The following is a 22,710-nucleotide window of genomic DNA, read 5'->3' as shown; positions in this document are numbered from 1 at the left end:
ATATATATATATATATATAAGTGAATTCGTTTGGTAAGAAGTCATCAAATTTAATACCGTTATAAGTAAACGATCTCTGGAAGATGGCAGTCTAGCGACGTGGCACATTGATTTTATTAATAAATCTGACATTCCGTGCGTGTACCGTCTCACGAAAAGCAAACCTTCTACTTAAAGATAAAGGTAGCACAGAGTTTGTCAGGACCTTCATCGCAAAATTACCCAAATGAAGTGCTCTGCGATTCTCCATTTTCAACCAATTAAGCTCTTTAAATGTGTGCGAGATATGGTCATATTTTCTTAGTCCTAAAATAAGGCGTGAATATGCATTTTGCACTTTTTGAATTATATTTTTGTCTGCTACATCAAGACAAGGGCCATAAATGAAATCATAGTTCTTGAAACAATAAAGCACAAGAGATTCACAGAGCATTCTACATAAAGGAGAACTAAGTATACGTCTGCTGTTGTATATCATTTTTAATGAAAGATATGATTTTTGAATTAGGATTTTAGTATATTCCCTAAAGCGCAACTCCGTATCTAATATAATACCCAAATTTTTCGCAGAGTTGATATCATGAAGACGAAGATCCACATTATCATCTAGAAAGTGCGAAAAGCATTAAATTAGATTTAAGAGGATTAAGTTTAAGGTTATGTTCTGAGCAAAGTTGTTTTAATATATTCAGGTCCTCGTTTATTAATCTAGATGCATTTTCGTAATCAGAGTGATTAAAGTGAAAATAAATCTGCGTATCATTGGCATTGGCCTGGACTTTACAGTGCCGCAAGGCCCTCAAAATATCAGCTATGTAAATAATAAAAAACAGAGGCCCGATGATAGATCTCTGCGGACCACCTGACAAATTCTGAACTCGTTCTGAAACCGCGCCGCTACACACAATCTTTTGAAATCTGTTAGAAAAGTAGGATATTGCCAGATCAATCGAATGTTCATAATTTTGGTAATAGAAGTGCGTGATTAACGGTATCAAAAGCCTTTGAAAAATCCACGAGTACGAGTGGAGTGTGCATTCTTTTATCAATAGCGGAAATTATATCGTCTGTTAAACCAAACAAAACAACCGAAGTACTGAAATCTTGCCTAAACGCACATTGACACTATTGTAAGACATTATTAACAATGCAAGAGTTAAATAGCTGTTTGTATAAAACTTTTTCAAAAATTTCAGAGAGAACCGGTAAAATGTTGATAATTCTAAGGTCATTAAAATACTTATCTTAGGTAATGCTTTCCAATGGAAGTTTCCCATTGATGGGGAAAATAATTTAACTCAATACAGCAGTTAATTATGTGCGTGACATATTTATCGATAAAAGGTGTGGAATGTTTTAACATTTTAATATTTATATTTTCCTCAAATGCGGCATCGGTGAATTATTTTGTGAATTATTTTGTGAATATCCGATATTTCTGCCATAACTATTATTTTTTTAAAAAATGAACTTTGGTATCACAGTCAGAGACACTTTGTACAATTTTGCCGACATATGCACTAATTTGATATGGATTTGGCAAGTCTTTTTTAGATTTTTTTCTCCACAAATAGTCTTTAAATAATCCCACTTCTTTCTTCGTACCACAGACACAGTGAAATTTCTTAAACTAACATTTATTTAAAAACACATTCCAACACTCCCCCTGACTTGCCCTACAGAGATAGAACAAACAGCAATAAACATAGCAGATATGAATTTGTCTCAGGTTTAACATAGTACTCACTTTAACTCTTTAGACTGTAGAGCTTTCTAAATTCACGATAACGATTGCGGTCTTTGGATAGTTGCACTCCATTTTGTGTTGTTTGGTCAAATGTTGATCGCAAAAAAATATCTTTCAACGTCTTCACGCGGCTTCCCCCGCCTTTCCGTTTCAGATTGATATGGAAATAATAAAAAAGACGGATTACGTGCCCCCCTATGAAAGGAACATGAATGGCCGCCGCTACGCTGTCGGTCCTTCGCCGCTTTACCAGAAGCAAACCACTTGCGGAAGAGTGCACGACAGAGGAGAGTGGGAGAGCCCAGTCAATGGTCGTAAGCCGACGACGACAACAGTGCCTGCCCCAACATTGACGTCGACGGACGGGAAACGGAAACCGAAAACTACCCCTGCGACGATGGAACTGCAACAACCGCTGGGCAGAAACAATAACGGCGGGAAAACGCAAAAGAGCAGATTGCCGTTACACCACAACAACCATCGCGTGGCGGTCAAAAATGGTGGCGCGGTGGCGGATCCTCAAAACCAAACCAAACCGCGTGGTGGTGTTGGTGGTGGTGTCGCTTCGTATCAACAGAGTGCGTGTTACGTCGCCGCCGGTACCAGTGTATACGGAGTGTTCGCGGAAACCAAGTATGTGTACGCTGCGGTCGGTGGGATTCCCAACGCTCAACAGGCGCAGGCTTCGGCTGCAGCGGCGTTTTTTGCAAGGTAAGTGGCTTTCTGTTCTTCCGACCGTGAGCGAGGTCCTTGACGACCTCGAAGAGTCCTGAAAAGTCATAGGTATCTAATTTTCCATATTGAGTGGTGGATATATTCAGGTTTCATATCAGTGGGGCAAACCGCAAAGCTAAGAGTGCACTAGTTCCGTTTATTATTATAATTCCTAGTAGTTCTTCGGAATTCCTTAATATTTTACCGAAATCCTTTGAAATTCTTTTTTTTTAATGAAATTGAAGTGTTTATGTAAATCTGAGATGAAGATGTCTATCATAGGGATATTGTCAACCATAAGAGATACGGAAATGGTTAATGGTGTTGCATAATTTAAAAGGTTGAGAAAACCAAAGAAAGCTCATCACTTCCGAAGATACAGCAAAAAAAAATCGAAATTTGCCGTACTAAATGCTAAATAGGTAGACCACGTCACATGTTAAATTACTTAAAAATACAAAAAACACTTCTTAACTATCGGATTTAAAACATTTCTTAACATATCAGTTGTAATGCTTTAAAAGGCTTGAAGACCTAGTCTCCTCAGTTAATCCTCAGTCTCAAAAATTCGTTGCTAAGTATAATTTTTTCACCATTCCTACATAAAAAATTCGAGCGGATTGAGGTCAGCCAACCGTAGTTTTTCTGAAGATTGTTCAATATCGAGCTCCGAGAGCTGTGGTTATAAAAATCTTTACCCACATATCAAACCCAAAATGATATTTTTGTCTAGATATTTGGTGTACTCCACAATTATCTCTTGCCCAATAAAGAGCATTTCGCAGTTAAAAAGTCCATTATTTGTTGCCATACTTTCATCCGACCAAATAATCTTATATATATTTTCTCCGAAGATATTTCCTAATCCGGGTTTATTTCTGGATAACACTGGTTTCAAAAACGCACCACTGTTTAAGATTTGTAGTTAATCTTCCAAAAATTTTATCTTGTTGTATTTTCGCTTGGTAGTTATTTAAACACATACGTGCGTCAACAGCGTTAGTATATCATAAAATATAATATTGTAGCATATGGAACTTCTCATTTTTTATAGTAAGAAAGAACCAACAGCAAAAAGACGCTGCAACAAAGTTAAAAAAACGACATGTCAATAAAATTATTTTGAAATTTTCTCAACGCCTACTACACCGTAATTTAAACAAAGTGGAACACATTGTTTTGTACATCCAAGTATTAGTCATAAAAAATGCTATTGAATGCATCATCAAAACTGCACTAGTTTTTTAACTTTTTAGTTTTCTCAAACTTAAAATTTTGCCACTTTTTTCTAAATTAACCTTCTTTGTTCTTTGATAGTTTCCAATATCCCCACGAAAAAAGTATTAATTATAACAATGATATATTACTATACTATATTACTCATTTCAGAAGTCAATTTCAAAAGCCAAAATAAATATGCAATAAATAAAATGTATTCAGTTGCACTAAAAAAACATACAATTTTTAATTCATTTGCTGTAGTGTTTCGAAAAACATATGCTTTTTTCATTGTAAAGTTCATATATTATTACATAGTTGGTTAGCTGACCTATAAATCCTGATAAAAACTATCTCGTGTAGAATAACTCAATCTCTCATTTCAAAAGCCAACGTAAATATACTTTAAATTAAAAGTATTTTTCTACTCCCGTCTGTAAAATACCTAATTACCCACCGATCTAGCGTGCGGCAAGCGTCGCTTTATCACGTCAGTTTCGTTTTGGGAGCAATCAGATGTTTTCGGCGATATTTCCCACGCTTTGAATTTAGACATTTGTCAATTCTGACAGTCATGTCAATGAATTTATTCTTGCTTTGCGAAAATGTACGCAAAAACTGACGGTCGTAGAAAAAGTATAGTATGCAACACGTTCGGTAAACTTTTTAACTCACTTGTTTATTAAAAGCTTGCTCCGCTCGTGTCAAATAAACTCCTGAGTCAAATGCCGTTTACCGCACTTGTTGCATAATATATTATTATTTGTGGCAACAAAATATACCTCTTCTTTTTAATTTATTTTTAGTTATTTTTTCATTGTAAAATTCGTATACAATTATTATATAGTATCTTGGTTAGTTAATCTAGATAAACTCGTGTAGAATAACTGATTTGGCAATTTCAAAAACCAAAATAAATCTACTTTAAATAAAAAGTATTTATTTGCAGCCACACAATAACAAAATATAAAATATATTATTACACAGTTGCTTGGTTAGTTGACTTAAATAAAAATTAACTCCGTGTAGAATTGTTGAATTTTTCATTTCAATACCGAGAATAAATATACTTTAAATAAAAAAAATATTTCAGCCTGTGATCTATCTCACCGCATTATCGGTTAGAAGTTCTTTTTTACAATGAAATTAAAAATTATAGTAATATCGAATATTACTTTCGAAACTTAATAGAACTGCATTATAAATATATTGTTTTTCCCAATCAGTAATTGCTATTTTTTTTGTGTCTTTTTTTTTTCAAAGAAGCTTCCACAGGCTACTGTAATACTATTTAAAAAACTTCTGGATTCTTCCTGCGTCGGTTGTTGTTGAGTTGCACTTGTTAATATGTCGCCATTCCATCCCGAGCTTAACTGAAACTGTTCAGTTAAGTTCTGAAGAAGCCAACAGGATGATTGGCGAAACGTTAGCAAATTCGGCTCCACAACAACCGACGCAGGAAGAATCCAGAAGTTTTGTTAATAGTGTTTTCCTTCATTCTTTTTTTCGTACTAAAGGTTGATCTATTGTTTTTTTTTTCTCGAGAAATATTTTATTTTAATCTATTTTAATGTAAGTTTTTTCTAACAAATATGTTACTTGGTAGTCAAAATACCGCAGGTTTTGCAAATATCTAAAAGGTACCATTCATATGGGTGTTATAATCGTTAACAATTTTTGAAGAAGGAATATCTTTTGAACTACCATCTTGTTATTTTTTTAATGATATACAAGATCAAAACATACTGATGAAAAGTGTGAATTAATTAACTATGAATGAATGAATGAATCAAAGTAGCAAACTGACAAAGTTGAAAACACTACCGCAAACATCCAATTGTCCTCTAACCCTAGAACACTGTTAATGAAATGACTCACGTCCAAACACTTTCTGTGCGTTTGATCTCTGCATAATCACATATTTTATAGAAGGAAATAGGAAAAAGAATTTCACCAACAAAACTACCATATCAGCTTTTTTAGTCAAAATTGAATGAGAAATTCGGAAATATTTATTATCTTTAAGAAAGTCTTTATTCTTTCAAAAATATTTAGTAGAAACCCCTCTGTCAATAGAAATATATCTAATCAAAAAATGATTTTTCATGCTTATATTCCTAGGAAGTTCACTGGAATTCTTTGGAACTCCACCAGAATTCGTTCATACTATGCGGAACCATTCCTCTGCGGTTTACACCTCAAGAAAAGCTTTCAAAAAGTCACTTAAAATATTATGAATTTTAGCTGTTGTAGAAAATAAGTGCCAATTCACAATTTCTTAGGGAACACTTATTTACTAAAGGAAGAAAGTCTCCTAAAAAGATGTATAATTTCGGTATAAAAAGTGTAAATTTTTTCAAACATAATACGAAAAAAGTTTGTCTAATAAAAATTCTCACAGCAGTTTCGTAAAAAAATATGTAAATTTCGAAAAAAAAAGTATTTATAAATATTATTTTTATGTCAAGGTCATAACTTTTTTGTCTACATAAAATTCATAGATTTACGAAATTTTGTAAAAAATTATTTTCATTTTTCGCACAAATGTTGTGCATTTTGTCAAAACTTTATAAGAAACAAAAAAAGTGTTTTTTTTTTCGGAAAATTCCGTTACAACAAATAAAAATTTGCTTCTTTAGTGTAATAGAAATTCCAGAAATCTTGAAGCTACTAATTTTTAAAATTCATCCCTAATATTGTAACACTGTGATATATGTATAATGTATAAAAAAAAACAATTTATCGTTTTTAGTCCGAGTCGCTATTTTTAGCTTATTAGTTCCGATATGGATCGTAAAAGAATCTGGTCCTAAAAATCTCGCGAAAACGAAACGCGCTTCAATAAAAAAGAGCTTTTTACGACTCCCGCCCCCACCTAACGGGCCGTTAAAACTTTACGACATATTTTTTACGGCGTTCGTTAGTAAGTTAATAACATGTCAATTGGATATTTCACGGTTGAAACGACCGGCCATTAATAAATGTCTTACAATAGTAATTGGCTATTTCGCCTCGCGCGCCAAAATTTAATCGATTGTTTAACAAATATCGGAAGACGTTTATGAATGAATACGTTATGGCCTAGTGGCGGATAAATCTTCACCGACAGCTCATCGCACTGGAATCGTTTTGCGATATTGTGCCGGTCGATACATTTCTTTTTATACATGCTGCAGCCCCGATCAAGAAACTTGAGAGACTGGGCATTATATGGCTCTCCACTTTGTTTGGTTAGAAGCCATCTTGCTTGTTAACTTAATGTTGTTCATGAAAATTGTTATTCCTGATTAGAAACTGGGACTTGGAGCCTCTCTACATTGTTGGAATAGAAGCTCAGAGAAAGGATGCGAATGGTTCATATTAACTACTTTACTGCTTCTCAAATCTTAGTTCCAGCTGGTTCTTATATTTCTTATTTCTTCTCTCCGCTGATGACTGACAGTTTTTCATGGAAATTGTTATTCCTGGCGTTTGCCTTGCACTTCAGGAAGACCTTGACAAGTGGACTTAGTGTGTCAAAGCGCAAAGTTATGAAATTCCATAAGAAGGAATGTAGGTGTTTTGTTGAGTTCTAATTTTGAATTTTCGTTCCATATCAGTACTATAATTAGCAAAGCACTTCGGATGTTTGGACTTGTGTAACATAAACAAGAGCTGAAGATTTTTGTACCAATTTGTGACATAACTCATCCACAATATCTTTAACTCTAGAAGCGATGGTACATATTTGATTTCAAGAATAGCTCCCATCCCGCACTACCCACATCTTTCAAACTCTTAGTCAGCAATTTCACAGGAATAATTATGAATTCCACCCATTCTTTTTATGCAGCTTCGGATTGGGTAATGTGTAAGTCAAGTGAAACGCTTCAGGCCCTTTGGACCCTTTGTGAGAGCTGTCACTGGTCTCTCTTTATAATTACTTTAGTCTCTGGATGAGCTTGAAATAATAGTTGTCTTTCTTTTTTCCTTAAAATAACTATTATTCCACTAAATAGATTTTGTATGTCTTTCTTTAGTCTACGGAGATATTGTTGTTTTTCCTAATTGCCCTACTACGTTTTTTATGCAATCACAATTTTAAAACAGAACGCAATGGTAGCACAGCAGCGCTGTACTTAAACTACCAGATATTTTCATAGGTTTTATAATTTATCAGAAAGGTATTAATAAAAACCCTCATGGCCTTTATAAAACTAAAAGTAGACAACTCAAAACTTATGGTTTTATGATTTACCAAAAGCAATTTATAAAAGTCTTCGTAGCATTTATAATACTAAATGTAACCGGAAAGCTAATTGAAAACTATTAGTGCGCAAATGTCAATGCCAATTATGTCGTTTTACAATTTACTCACAGTTTTATAAATTATCAGAAATGAATTTATTAAAACCTTCGTAGAATTTATAAAACCAAATGCAACCGAAAAGCCAATCGAAAACCATTAGTGCGCACACGTCAATGTCAATTATGTCATTCTGGAATACTCATAATTTTATAAGTTACCAGAAAGGTATTTATAAAAACTTTCGTTGCCTTTATAAAACCGCAAAGCCAAGAATTGTCGTTGTTATGCAATTATAACCATAATATTCAGTTATTGTTTATTAATATGTTCCTTAAAAAAGTTTTAGACATTTTTATAAATGTCTAGACAAAGTTAAATTAAACTTTAAATATCTAGTCCATGTTTCATATTAGCTGTAGAATAGTTATTAGGTGATTTAATAATAAGAGTTATTATAAGGGTTTTACAGAGAAAGCTATAAAATTGCAAGTGAAGAGGCGTTATAATAATGCTTTCAATAATGCTTATAAAACTTAAACTGGACGTATAAAAACATGGTATTTTTATAAAATTATAAAAACTGTTATAAAAGTTAGAGTTTCTGATAGACCCCTATAAATATCAGTTACGTTATAGTAAACCCCGTTGCAGAAAACGTTTTTGAACTCTGCCCTAACAACAGATCTGACGGAGTGAATCTATAACCTACAAGTTATATGGATATGTATATATGCGTTTGCTCAGGTGAATGAATTGTCCGCATGTATATATACCGGAGGTTAAACACACGCGCTGAGAACGGCAATACCGATCTGCATAATATTTGCTACGAATATACACAATTTATTAGACCCACAGACGTTGGAGGTTGATTTATTGACCAGGAAGTTTGAATTAAAGGGCACGACGTGTCCAAAAGCTTAGGCATTTCGGACCTTTGTGGACACTTTTGTCTGTAGCTGTACAAGAAAATTTTATAGGTACAAATTCACCTTGGTGAGATTTTACGAGCATCATGCGAGAACACCATTGGCAGTCTCGTAAAATAAGCATAAAGTCTTTCAATTTAACAATCTTTCTTCACACGGTTTACGAAATTAGCTTCTTATTAGCAATAAATTGCAAATTATATAGGGTTTTCTCATGTATTCGTGCACTTTACACCTACAAAGTCATGTCGAAAGAATTTGAAAATGTCAAATTTTGACAAGTTATTTTGTATTTGTGAAGGTCTTAAATCTCATCGAATAAACTAAAAGGAAAACTTACACCTTATTACATTCTTTCAGAAGAAATGCGAAATGCAATTAACTAGGAGAAATTCTGTAAGCATACAAGCTTTGAAAGAAAAACGATTAATAAAATCGTGAGTGTAGAGAACAAAGAAAGAGAACTGAGATGTTGTTAGGAAAGAAAAAGAGAGTCTACTACGAAAACACTCTAAAGGTGATTGAAGAAACGTATAAAAATAATGAAGTGAGGAATCTATATAATGGAATAATAAGGGAATCTATATAAAGATACCAATCTAAGCCCATATTTTACAGACAAAGAGGGCAAGCTGATAGTAGGATATAAAAGTATTTCAAACCCATATAAGGAATATTTTGAGAGCTTCAAACTGAGTAAGGGAGGAATAAGACTAGAGGATAATAATGAAAACTGTTAAATTATGATTTTATATCATAAGAGTTAAGTTAGCAATGTCTATTTTGTATTTTGTGTCTTTTGGTTGTGGTCTATGTTTTTTGTTTTTGACCAGAAACTAAGAGGAACGTCAGAACAAGGGAACTGTGGTGGTGGTGCACATGTTCTTAAGGAATAAAGATTAAGTCAGAAGAATTCCGTTTTATCATTTTTTAACATTTTTTAAATGAATGAAAGAGATAACCCAACGGAATTTTTCAATGAATTCGAGAAACTATGTAACGAACTCAAAAATACAGGAGAAGACATAACCCACGAAGACAAACTAAACTATTTACTGCTTGCGCTGCCAGAAAGTTTTTCTCATATAGTCGACATTGTAGATGCTTTACCTGAAAAAAAAATCGGTAGAGTATGTGAAATCAAAACTAAATATAGAATTTCAAAAACGAGAGAGTTACAGTGGAAATAAAACGTCACAAGTGTTCAATGTTTCACGTGGAAGAAATCAGAGAAGCACCTCAAGAGGAGCAAGAAGTTATTCAAACACAAGTCAGCAATCAAGAAGTCAAGGAAGTTCAGCAAATTCAAAAATATTGCAGAAGTTATTCACGAGGCCGAGGAAATTATCCACGAAGAGAAGAAGACAGTCGACATGTTGCAAGTACATCAAAAGTAGAAGATATCGACAACAATTACACATTCCATGTGGAGGTTATGATGACAAAAACTGAAGGTTCCCCAGCAAATGAAGATCACATTGCATGGCTGTTGGACAGTCGTTCGGACCACATAATAAATACTGATAAGAATTTTTCAGAATTCATAAATCTTACAAAACCAGTAAATGTCAAGGTAGGTGACGGTTTTTCCTTAACATCGGAAAAGATAGGTAACATTAATGCATGCTTTGCAGTTTGTGGCATAATCATAAAAATAAATATTAAAAATGTATATTTTGTGCCAAATATGAAACATAATTTGTTAAGTGTGTCTTGTATTACTAAGCAGAATAATTTTATTACGTATTCCAAGTATAATGCTAAAATTTTTGATTGTAAAGGTACATTAATTGCCATAGCCACAAAAAGATATAAGTTATATGAACTAACTACTAATATTTATGATTATAAACATGCAGAATCTTATCATACAAATGTGCAAGAAATGACAAAGAAGGAAAAATGGCATCGAATGTTTGGTTACACAAATTTAGAAAATTTAAAATTGATGTGTAATTTACAATTAGCAGAGGGTTTACAAAATAGAATGAATTTTTAAAATGTGAAACTTGTTTGGAAAACAAAATGTCGAATCTAAAATTTGAAAACAAAAGAAGTAAAGCAAATGATATACTAGAGATTATTCATACAGATTTGCACGGTCCAATAAAACAGGAAGGTTATGAAGGTAAAAAATATTTTGTAAGTTTTATTGACGATTTCAGTAAAATTGCGGTAGTTTATTGTATTAAACACAAAAATGAAGTATTTGATCGTTTTGTGCGTTTTGTCAAATTAGTTCAAAATCAAACGGGAAAGAAAATTAAAGAAATTTATTATGATAATGGCAGAGAATATATAAACAAAGATTTTTACCAGTTCACTAACAAAGAAGGAATATATCTACGATCAGGACCTCCTTATACTTATGAATTAAATGGCGTAGCGGAAAGATAAAACAGAACAATTATGAATCGTGCTAGATTTTACTGCTGAAGCAAAACTTGATAAATCTTATTGGCCAGAATGTATTCGAACGGCTGCCTATATAGGAAATCGTTTGTTAGCAAACACAAAAGTTCAAAAAACACCTTATGAAATATTTTTTAATAAAAAACCCAATGTATCTAATTTACACTTGTATGGAAGCACCGCATTTGTTAGAATTCCAGAAGAGTGCAGAGAATCAAACTTAAATCCAAAAGCAGTCCAAGGAATCTTAGTAGGATACACCGACTTGGGCTACAAAATTCTAGTTAACAGCAAAGTGATAATTAGTAGAAATGTACAATTTATTGAAAGTGACACAAAACATATAAGCTTAAGGAAAAGTATCTCCTATGAATGTGACTATTCAGAAGAAAATGAAGAAGTTAAAGAAACGGACAGGGATAAGATTCAGGAGTTAGAAAGCTCACTGAACAAAAAAGACAATGAAGAAAGCACAGAAAGATTAGATTCAGGTCGACCAAAGAGACAAGTTAATCTACCAAAACGATATGATGATTACGATGTTTATGTTAATTTTGCAAACGTTTTAATTCCTTAAAGTTATGAAGACGCAATAAATGGTGCAGAAGCAAAAAAAATGGAAGAAAGCAATGAGTGAAGAAATAAGAAGTTTAGAGGAGAATGAAACATGGACAATAGTTGATATACCCTAAAATAAGAAAATTATCGAAACTAAATGGATATATAGAATTAAAACAAATGGACAATATAAAGCACGAGTAGTCGCAAAAGGATTTCAACAATTATACCAAGAAGAAGAAGAAATATACTCACCGGTAGCAAGAATGTGTACTTTAACAGTTTTATTTTCAGTAGCATGCAATCAAGGATGGAACATAAAACAAATGGATGTGCAAACAGCCTTTTTAAATGGAAAAATCAAATCAGAAGCTACAAAGTGGAATCAAATAAAGTATGTTTATTAAAGAAAGCTCTTTATGGTCTGAGAGAAAGTCCACGAGATTGGTACGAATGCTTTCATAATTTCATGTTAAGTTTTAACTTTGTTCGCTCAAATTATGACTATTGTTTATATTCGAGAAAAACTGATCAAAAACCAATATATGTAATTTTGTATGTTGATGACTTACTAATTTTTAGTCAAGATTTAAATGCAATAAACGAGGTTAAGAGTAAATTAAATTAACATTTTAAGATGACGGATTTAGGCAAGATAACACAGTACTTAGGTATTAAAGTGACATACAATCAACCCGAAGGGAAAATGTTTTTAGACCAGCAAAATTATATAGAAACTTTAGTGCAGAAATATAATGTTCATGAATCAAAAACTTATCACACTCCAATGGAAATGAATTTAAAATTAGAACCAGCAGAAAATCCAGAAAATCATTATAAATACAGAAACTTGATAGGAGCTTTATTGTATATAAGTGGAGCAACTCGACCATTTCCAGTTAATTATTTAATAGTTAATAGTTAATAGTTACTGTTATACACACTTTAAGTATGCACTAAGAGTTTTAAAATACCTTTATTGTACCAGGTTTGTCAAATTGGCATACAGTAAAAATTCTGAAATATTAGATTCTTACGTTGACGCAGATTGGGGGGCAGACTTAATTGACCGTAAGTCAACAACAGGAATTTTGATTCGAGTATTTGGAAATCCTATATTGTGGAAATCTCAAAAACAAAAAATTGTATCGCGCGCATCAACTCACGCAGACTTTTATGCTTTAGCAGATTGTGTTGAAGAAATTTTGCCAATAAAAGGTATTTTGGAGGAATTAGATATTGAAATTAAAACTCCAATTAAAATTTATGGAGACAACACAGGAGCAATAAGTCTTGCAAAACATGGCAAATTTTCAAAGAATTCAAAACACATTGACGTAAGTTATCATTTTATTAATGATTTTTACAAAAAAGGTTTAATTGATATCGTGAAAGTAAACACTGATAATCAACTCGCAGATATACTTACAAAATCACTTGGAAAAGAAAAATTTCAAAACCTGCGCACTCAGATATCGCTAATATCAGTAAACAACAATTAAAAGTAACAAATGTGTTTGGCAATTAATGAATCTCATTTGTTTTGTAAGATATAAAATCAAGGAGGTATGTTAAATTATGATTTTATATTTTAAGAATTAAGTTAGCAATGTCTATTTTGTATACTGTGCCTTTTGGTTGTGGTCTGTGTTTTTTGTTTTTGGCCAGAAACTAAGAGGAACGTCAGAACAACGGAACTGTGGTGGTGGTGCACATGTTTTTTAAGGAATAAAGATTAAGTCAGAAGAATTCCGTTGTATCATTTTTTAACAAAAACCAACAAAGCCAAGAAGTCCAACCACCTACAATAGACGAAATAAGGGAAATATTACGTAAGGAGGAAAAAGGTTGCCAAAGGAAGTATATAAATTGGTTGAGGACATATAAGGTTATGAAAATACCTTAAGATTAGGCAGATATTATGTCCAATACATAAAATAGGGCAGAAAAGTAACTACAGGGCACTCCTGAACAAGCCCTGTAAAATACTGGCGACGCACATCCAGAATAAAATAACTGAGAGAATTGTGGTGGAGTACCAAAATGGTTTTAGACAAGGACAAAGTGCTATAGCGCAAATATTTACACTAAGATAAATACCGACGGAGAGCTATGAACATAAAAACTAATGTGGGTGCTGTATATAAAAACTAACACCTGTGGTGCAAGCGATTCTAAAAAAACAGGGGGTAAGAATCAACAAAACAATAACGGGTAGGTTTGAGGTCATGGAGTGAGTGAGCGGTTGTGATCCGTTGCCATCTGTGTTGTTTAGTTTATGTCTGAGCGAACATCAATGCCTGTCCTTTACAGATGAATTGAGAATCCTAGCAAGAACTAAAAGAAACTGTGCAGAGATTGGAGAAAAAACAACAAGATTTTGATTATGTAAAAATAACGAACAAGCTAAGTATAAAAGATGGTCGGATGATGGCTTCAAAAAAGAATATATATCTAAACTACAGATTGGGGAAAGTGGAAGAGTATAAGTAGCTTCTTCTTCTTCTTCCTGTGCCTTATCCTCAGTGGACGTTGGCGATTACTATGGCCCATCTGATTTTATTTGCTGCAGCCCGAAATAGATCCATAGATGTCATTCCCGTCCATTGTCTTAGATTTCGCAGCCACGATATTCTTCGTCTTCCAGGACCTCTTTTGCCGTTAAGCTTGCCCTGCATAATAAGCTGGAGTAGGCTATATTTCTGGTTTCGCATAACATGGCCGAAGTATGATAGTTTGCGTTCCTTGATTACGTTTAAGACCTCTTTTTGTTTTCTCATACGCTGTAGGACGGCTTCGTTGGTTACGCGGTAGGTCCATGATATTCTAAGCATGCGTCTGTAGCACCACATCTCAAATGCTTCCAGACGTTTACATGCAGCGTCGGTTAGAGTCCAAGCTTCCACCCCATGTGTTAGTATTGAGAAAACGTAGCATTTAAGAACTCTGACTCTGAGGTGTAAGCCTATATTTAGATTGCACAGCACGCTTCTCATTCGGTTGAAAGCTGTTCTACCCTTCTCAATTCGGATCTTAATTTCATTTATTTGTTCCCATTTATTGTTAAGAAATGTGCCCAAGTAGTTTATCGATGTAACCGTTTCTAATTGGGAGCCATTTGCATAAAACTGGCCATCAATATCTTGTTTGCTTATTATCATGACCTTTGTTTTATTTATGTTTAGGTGCATGTTGTAGGTTTCGCATACTTCCGTTACTCTGTCTATTAGCCTTTGAAGACCCTCAGCTGTGTCTGCAATTAGGACTGTATCGTCAGCGTACCTTAGATTATTAATGAGTACGCCGTTTATTAAAATGCCGTCCTCTGCATTCTCCAGAGCCTCTCTAAACAGTCTCTCTGAGTAAACGTTAAAGAGCAGAGGAGAGAGCACGCATCCCTGTCGAACTCCTTGGCGTACTTCAAACTCTTCAGAGAGTGCATTCTCCACCCGAACACGAGCCTTTTGATTCCAGTAAAGGTTAGATATAATGCGGATATCCCTGTCATCCATGCCTGACTGTCTGAGCGTTTCCAATAGTTTCCTGTGATTTACTCTATCAAAGGCTTTCTCGAAGTCGATGAAACAGGCAAAGACATTGCAGTTAACATCGCGTGCCCTTTGTATTAGAACATTAAGGCTAAACAATGCTTCCCGTGTACCGAGTCCGTTCCTAAATCCGAATTGTGTCTCTCCGATATGTTCTTCGAGTTTGGGATAAATACGTTCATGTATGATTTTTAGGAATGTTTTTAGAACGTGACTCATTAGACTAATGGATCTGTAGTCTTCGCATTTTTTAGCTGTGATTTTTTTCGGTATGGGGATAAATGTTGAAAACAACCATTCTTCTGGGATTGTGCCGCTCTCATAAATGTAATTGAATAGCTCTGTAACGAGGTCTAGGTGGTTTTGTTCTATGAGCTTTAGCAAGTCTGCATAAACTTCATCGGGTCCTGCTGCTTTGTTGTTTTTAAGCTTCCTGATTGCATGCGCAACCTCTTCCGTGGTTATAGAGGGCCCAGTTTCTATGATTTGTTCCTCTAAAGTGCCTCGGTTCTCGTCATTATAGAGTGCCTGCATGTACTCCCTCCATCTTTCTATCTTCTGATCAATCTCCAGTAGTGCCTCGCCATTTATGTTTGTGACCATCCCTGTGTTTCTAGGTCTGAATAAACCTGCAGCTTCTTTGATTCTTTTATGTAGATTAAACGAATCATGTTGGTTTTCCAGTTGCTCGATTTCGGTGCATTTCTCTGCCAGCCAAGCCTCCTTTGTCTCCTTGATCTTTCTTTTAATCAAGCTATGGATTTGTCGATATCTTTCTTCGTTGTTGTTTTTATATTTTCTTCGCTCCTCCATGAGGTCCAATATTTCCTCGGTCATCCATCTGGAGTTTTTCTTCTTCCTTTCTGTGAGAAGTCTAGACTTTGCCGTCTCCACTATGGTGTTCTTTGTATCCATCCATTTTCGTTCAATATGGTTATATGATTTTTCTTTGATTTCAGCTATTTTTCTATTTAATTCCTGTTTTGTTTCGGTTTTAACATTTTCGTCTTTAAGTTTTTGTGTATCCACTCGTTCTGCTCGTTTTGATTTTGCTAGCTTCTTTAATCGTAGTCTTAAAGTGGATAGCAATAGATTATGGTCAGATGGGACGTCTGCACCAGGGTAGGTTTTTACGGTTGTTATCGAGTTTCGGAACCTCTTGTTCACCGTTATAAAATCAATCTGATTCCTTACTATGTGCCGTTCATTATCAGCGGGAGACATCCAGGTATATAGACGCCTGGGTGGTTGTTTAAACCACGTGTTCGTAATTATAAAATTAAATTCTTTACAGAATTGGACAAGTGCTTCTCCTCTCTCGTTTCGCATTCCTATCCCGTATCTTCCGACAACGTCATCATCTTCCCCATAGCCGACCTTGGCATTAAAATCACCCATAAGAAGGGTGATCTCTTCTTTTCGCGTGTGTTTAAGAGCTTTCTTCATGTCCATATAGAACTCATCCATCTCTTCCTCGGTGCTTTGTGTTGTTGGTGCGTAAATCTGGATTATATTTAACTTGCAGGGCTTTGCGTTGATCTTCATTATCGCTACTCTGTCAGAGATGGGTACAAATCCTAGTACGGCACTATCGACCTCTTTCGTTACTATTATTGCGACCCCATTTCGATGTTGAGGGCTATCTTCTCCAGCATAGTAAATCTGATGTTCCTCTATTTCGCACTTCCCAGAACCAGGCCATCGCGTTTCGCTAATTCCGAGTATATCAATTCTCAATCGCAACATTTCCTTAACCGTGTTAGCCGCCTTTCCAGCCTGAAACATGCTCTGCACATTCCATGTGCCTACTCTTCTCTTTGATGTAGCTTTTAGGATACTGGCTGACCGGGAGATTCTTAGCACCCTCTCCCCATTTAAGGGGTGCCCGGGACTGAGGGCCGTGGTATTTTCATTTTCAGCCATAGTAAATATCCTGGGGAAAATTATTGTACCTAGGTAGTTTCCCGTTGCTTTCCTAGGTTTAGGGATCAGCCGCCCAATGTGGGTCAGACGCTGTTGGAGTACCGCTCCTGACATGGAGATCCGTCGTGTCCTGTGCTAGTTTTGGTCCACCCCGGGTATTTTATTTCCCCGGTACCCAGCATATCTGCTGAGCGTTCCCCTATCCGCCACCTGGGGAGGCGCCCGATGGGGGACTAGCAACCCCGCACGGGATATAAGTAGCTGGGAACTGTGTTCACAAGAAAACCGGCGTCCGGAGGAAATTCGGAATAGATTGATGACAGGAAGCCGCAGTACATATGCGTTAAATAGGTTATTGAGGAGTAAAGATATTTACAGAAAAGCGAAGGTGAGAGTTTAGAGATCAGTCCTAATTCCGATTGTTACTTATAGAAGAGAGGTATGGACGCTGAACAAGATTCAGCACAACAGATTGACAGTCTTTTGAAGATTTATGAGGCAAAGAAAGTGGGTCAAAGAATGGATAAACAAACAACAAAGAAGACCTCTTCAATGAAACTGAAGTAGTGTGAGTTGTAAAATCTCAGGGATGGCTACAGTTAGCGCATGTGCAAAACATAGCAGGATGGGGCTAGATGGATGGAGAAAAAAAGCAACAAATAAGGAAACATAAAAAAAAACGACCACATATCTATTGTATTCTTTTCTTATTCTTTTTATAAAAGGCTAAAATCTTGATTTTTCTTTTTTTTTTGTTCTCCGCGATTTTTGAATAAATTTTGGAAATTAATCAGCTATTGCTTATAATCTGCATTGTTCTTGGTATATAGTCAATTTTGTTTTTCAGGTAACTTCATTAGAAGAAGTCAAGCGAAGTGATATATGTACTATTTAATTAGTTGGCCCACGTGTTCCTATACCGATACCTATCGTAAAGGAAATTGTTGTCTGGAAGGTGGTTAGAGGCTCTGCCCTGCCGGGTTGTCTAAGTGTTCTTCAATTTCATTTTGCAAAAAATCGTAATATTTCTGTCCTTTTAGGTTAATATTAACAAATACAACACACACATTGACCTTTCTTGAATTATGACTTCCCGTTGCTCGTGCAGTTTTTCTCTTGACGAAGAGTGCTCTTTCTTCTGTAGAATCTTGTTGTCATAATAAAAGTTGCCTTGCCAGTAAAAATTATGATTGGTAGATTTAACTGCTTTTCAATTAATTCTTGAATAGATAAATGAAAGCTCATTGAAATCTCTTATAGGCGGACCGTTCCGTCGATGGGGTACATTTATTGAAAGTGTTCTTTTAACAGAAAAAACTATATAACTTAATAATTACATTCAAAAATATAAAACTCAGATAAAGTATAGGCTTCAGTTGTTACTTTTTTATAAATGCACTGTTGGAGCATATTTGGTATTATTTTCTTGAAAACTGTATGGATTGATGATCTAAATTTTTGAGGTGTTGAAAAGCCATGGAAGCGTCATGTGGTGAAATATGTATGTGGTTACGCGCTTTCACAGCTTTACTATACGAAGAAATATAGTTTCTCCTTCCAGCAATATGTTCCTCGAGATTGAACATAATTTTCAAGATCTTCTTAATTCTTATGTTTTTTTCTCTTTTACTGACGGAATTTCATATCAGATACTTCTAAAAGAATTTAAATAATAGAATTTACAATTTTGAATCATTACAGATTTAGAGGTTGACACATAACGTTCTATTGGGGGGTAAAGAAATTAGTAATATTATATAAATTATATTTTGTAGCTTTATCTGACTCAAATGCGATTAAGCATTATTTATAAATAATGAAATCTTTATGCTCAAAGAAGGTTCTAGAATGTTGAGTTATAAGAGTGATTTAAAGCGAAATTTGTCGGCCTAAAGAAGTGTCCGCTTAGTAGATTGTAAAGTAGTATTATAATGTTTCAAAATTGAATTTTATGCAACAACTTGCTGAAAATAATTGCGGCATCAGAAATTCACAGTGAAAACTTTTTCTTAACTATAGTAAAGAAAAATTATAAAGAGGCGAATATTGCGATATAATAAAATATCTTTTCTTTCTATCATTTGATGATTTTACATAATTTATAATAGTTAGTCTTTCTGGAAACTGTCTGTGATAATTAAGGAGCGATGAAAATGGCAAATGCATTTTTTGGCTGTTTTGTACAAAATATGCACTTTCCAATAGTAAAGAATTTATTGCCCAATAAATACCCTGTCGGACTCTTTTAGACACGCCACGTGTTATATATATATATATATATATATATATATATATATATATATATATATATATATATATATATATATATATATATATATATATAGTGTCCGAAGTGTTTTCGGAGCGCGAGCATTGAAGATGCCAAGTGAGATTTTGGCGAAACGTCTGCAGGATTCCAGTCGGAGTTCAACGAGCGAACGGATGATATCCGATATATATATATATATATATATATATATATATATATATATATATATATATATATATATATATATATATATATATATATATATATATATATATATATATATATATATATATATATATATATATATATATATATATATATATATATATATATATATATATAATTTCTATATATTAAAATAATTTTTCACAATATATTTTAAATTTAACACACCGGACGAGTCAACTGTGCGTAAAAAAAAGTGGCTGAAAATTAATTTTGCCTTGTGGTTGATGAAACGATTGACGCATGTTCGAGATATATTGCAGTCTTAGGGGGAACTAATGAATTCAATGATTACGGTAGATCCCATTTCATTTCCTCCAAACCATCGGAAAAAACAACAATTTAAGTGTAACCAGATTTGTTTAAGAAACATTAACCAAGTTCTTTTTGCCCAAAAGTGTTCCGAGAGAAAAATTTATCCTCCTTTTATCAAATGCTGCACGTTAAGGCAGCACAAAATTTAACAATATTTTATTTTAACCTATTTCATGTTAGTTGGCTCATGGTATTAATTGGTAAACGATTTAATTAATCAAGTGCTAAAGTGATGCTTCCCGCACGCTAGATTGATCTATAATTAAGTATAAGAAGGGAGTAGAAAAAACTATTTCTGAAAGCACCTTCACATGTTCAAATGTTTAAAGAAAATCGTCAAAATACTCAAATACCACTACAACTAGGTAGAACTCTCTGGGGAACTTGGTTACGCGTTGCTATATGTTATACGGATAACTTTGAATTAGTTTTGGTCAGTTTTTCCATTTTTAAAGATATGTTTTCAGGTAAAAGACACGATTTTCTTTTGAAAAATTTTGAAAAACATTTAATTATCAATTGTTTTTATAAACCATAGTTTGTTAATTTACGAATGGTATTTTGTGTAAGTTGCTATTTTCTGAATGGATCAATGGTATTGCTGAATTATTAATTGTATTTTTTTTTATATTCGCAAATAATATTTTGTCAATACTTTTTATAAAACTTCTGGATTCCACCTATGGCTTCGCTTTTTGTTGACTCGAACTAGCTAACGTTTCGTCATCATCAGAGCTTGGCTGAAAGTTTCTCGCATTTTACTCTGTACCTGCTTTTATATTGTTTGAGAGGTGGGAGACCTAAATGAGGGGCTTAAACACCTTCTCGGATGACTGATTCTCATACTGGTGAAAGGTAGACCTGAGTCGCGGTTAAGATTATTAGGTTGCTTATAGATTTCTATAGACTCGGATTTTTCATTGGTAGAAGAATTGATTAGATGCAAGAATTTTTGTTTTATCGAATAAAATTTTATGTCCGGTTTCGTGATTGTATTCGGCAACTACCGATTAATTTATTTGTCTTAGTCTTAAGGCTCTTTCATGTTCTTTGAGCCTAGTTGATATTTTTCGTCCGGTCTCTCCGATGTATTCTTTGCAGCATATGCACGGAATGCTGTAAATTTGACATCTCAGATGAAATTTTGTCTTTGACGGATCGAAGATGAGAGATTTTTAGACAGTGGTAAATCTGGTTTTGACGTTATATTGCTTTAGAACTTTGAACAGTGGTAAGTGTGGGATTGCTTTCGGTTTCATTGCTTTTAGAACGCCATGAAAAATACATTTCCATCCTTGCTTCCTTCCTTCCTTCCTTATATTCAAAACATCGCTGACTACATATCAAAAGTTCTAAAGAAATATAACTCAAAACCAGATTTACCATTTGTCCAAAAATCTCTGAACATCTTCTATCCGTCAAAGACAAAATTCGGTTTGAGATGAGTTTACAGCATTCCATGCATATGCGGCAAAGAATACATTAGAGATACCGAACGAAAAATATCAACTAGGCTCAAAGAACATGAAAGAGCCAAATAAGACACATAAATTCATCAGCAGTTGTCGAACACAATCACGAAACCGGACATAAAATTTTATTTCATAAAACAAAAATTTTTGCATGTAATCAATTCTTCTACCAATGAAAAATCCGAGAATCTATGGAAATCCGTAGGAGGAAGTCAGAAGTTTTATAGAAAGTATTACAGTAGCCTGTTTCTTTGAAAAATTAATATTTTGTCACTGTAACGCTTTTATGTTTTGGAATTTGCTATGTAAAAAAAAATCTGAATTAATTATAGGATTTCTGAAGAAAGGATTTCATTATAGAGAAATAGTTCTGACTTTCTTTAAAATAATATTAATGTTAATAATTTTTCATATAATAAAAATGCATACTTGCATTTTTAGTTCATTTCGATGGGTATATTCTGAAAATTTGAATTAAATGTAAATATTGGAGTTTTTAGCTTGCACTTTCTCCGGTCCTTTTTTTCCGTTGTTTAAATCTTTCAATTAAGTGTCTTCCTTTTAGTTGATGATTTTATATAATCTATTATAGTCAGACTTTCGTCATTTAAATAAAATCTTTTCTTCAAAATAACTCACCTTAAAAAGTCTCTTAAATAATAATTTTCTAACTATTTAGGTTTTATTAAAAAAATATTTATGTTAGGCAAAATTAGACTATTAGCATTTTTCTGTACGTAGTACGCCTTTCCCACCCAATCGAATCTCTCAGGTGTTTATCTCGCATCAAAATGTGCCGGAAAGCAAATCAGTTTTAAAACAATCGAGAACATCGCCAGCGAAACAAATGACATGTCACGGTTAAATCGCCAGCGAAACAAATGACATGTCACGGTTAAGAGAATTTCTGACCCGTGACACGACGGAGGAAATAACATACAAAGTGTTCATTTGTTCGGCCTCATGTACTTCGCTGCCGCAACGCACCGCTATTGTGTTCGGGCTCGCGCGACTTTCGGATTCGCCGAGAATATCAACTACACGGAATTTGATTTTTACTCGGTTTGAAGTCACAGAAGACTCCTAATTGAA

General features: G+C 34.0%; 1 protein-coding gene across 1 annotated transcript in view; it reads left to right on the top strand.

The window, feature by feature from the left end:
* LOC132705356 (kinesin-like protein CG14535) overlaps positions 1-22,710 on the top strand; it is a 577,250-nt gene that overhangs the window by 136,495 nt on the left and 418,045 nt on the right. Inside the window, 1 exon segment of the mRNA XM_060675896.1 lies at positions 1,902-2,458. Within this exon segment, the coding sequence (XP_060531879.1) occupies positions 1,902-2,458 (557 nt within the window).

Source organism: Cylas formicarius, unplaced genomic scaffold (assembly GCF_029955315.1).
Source record: "Cylas formicarius isolate icCylForm1 unplaced genomic scaffold, icCylForm1.1 PGA_scaffold_7__23_contigs__length_41026272, whole genome shotgun sequence".
NCBI lineage: Eukaryota > Metazoa > Arthropoda > Insecta > Coleoptera > Brentidae > Cylas > Cylas formicarius.
The sequence above is the reverse complement of the archived record's forward strand: the minus strand, read 5'-3'. Positions and strand labels throughout refer to the sequence as shown.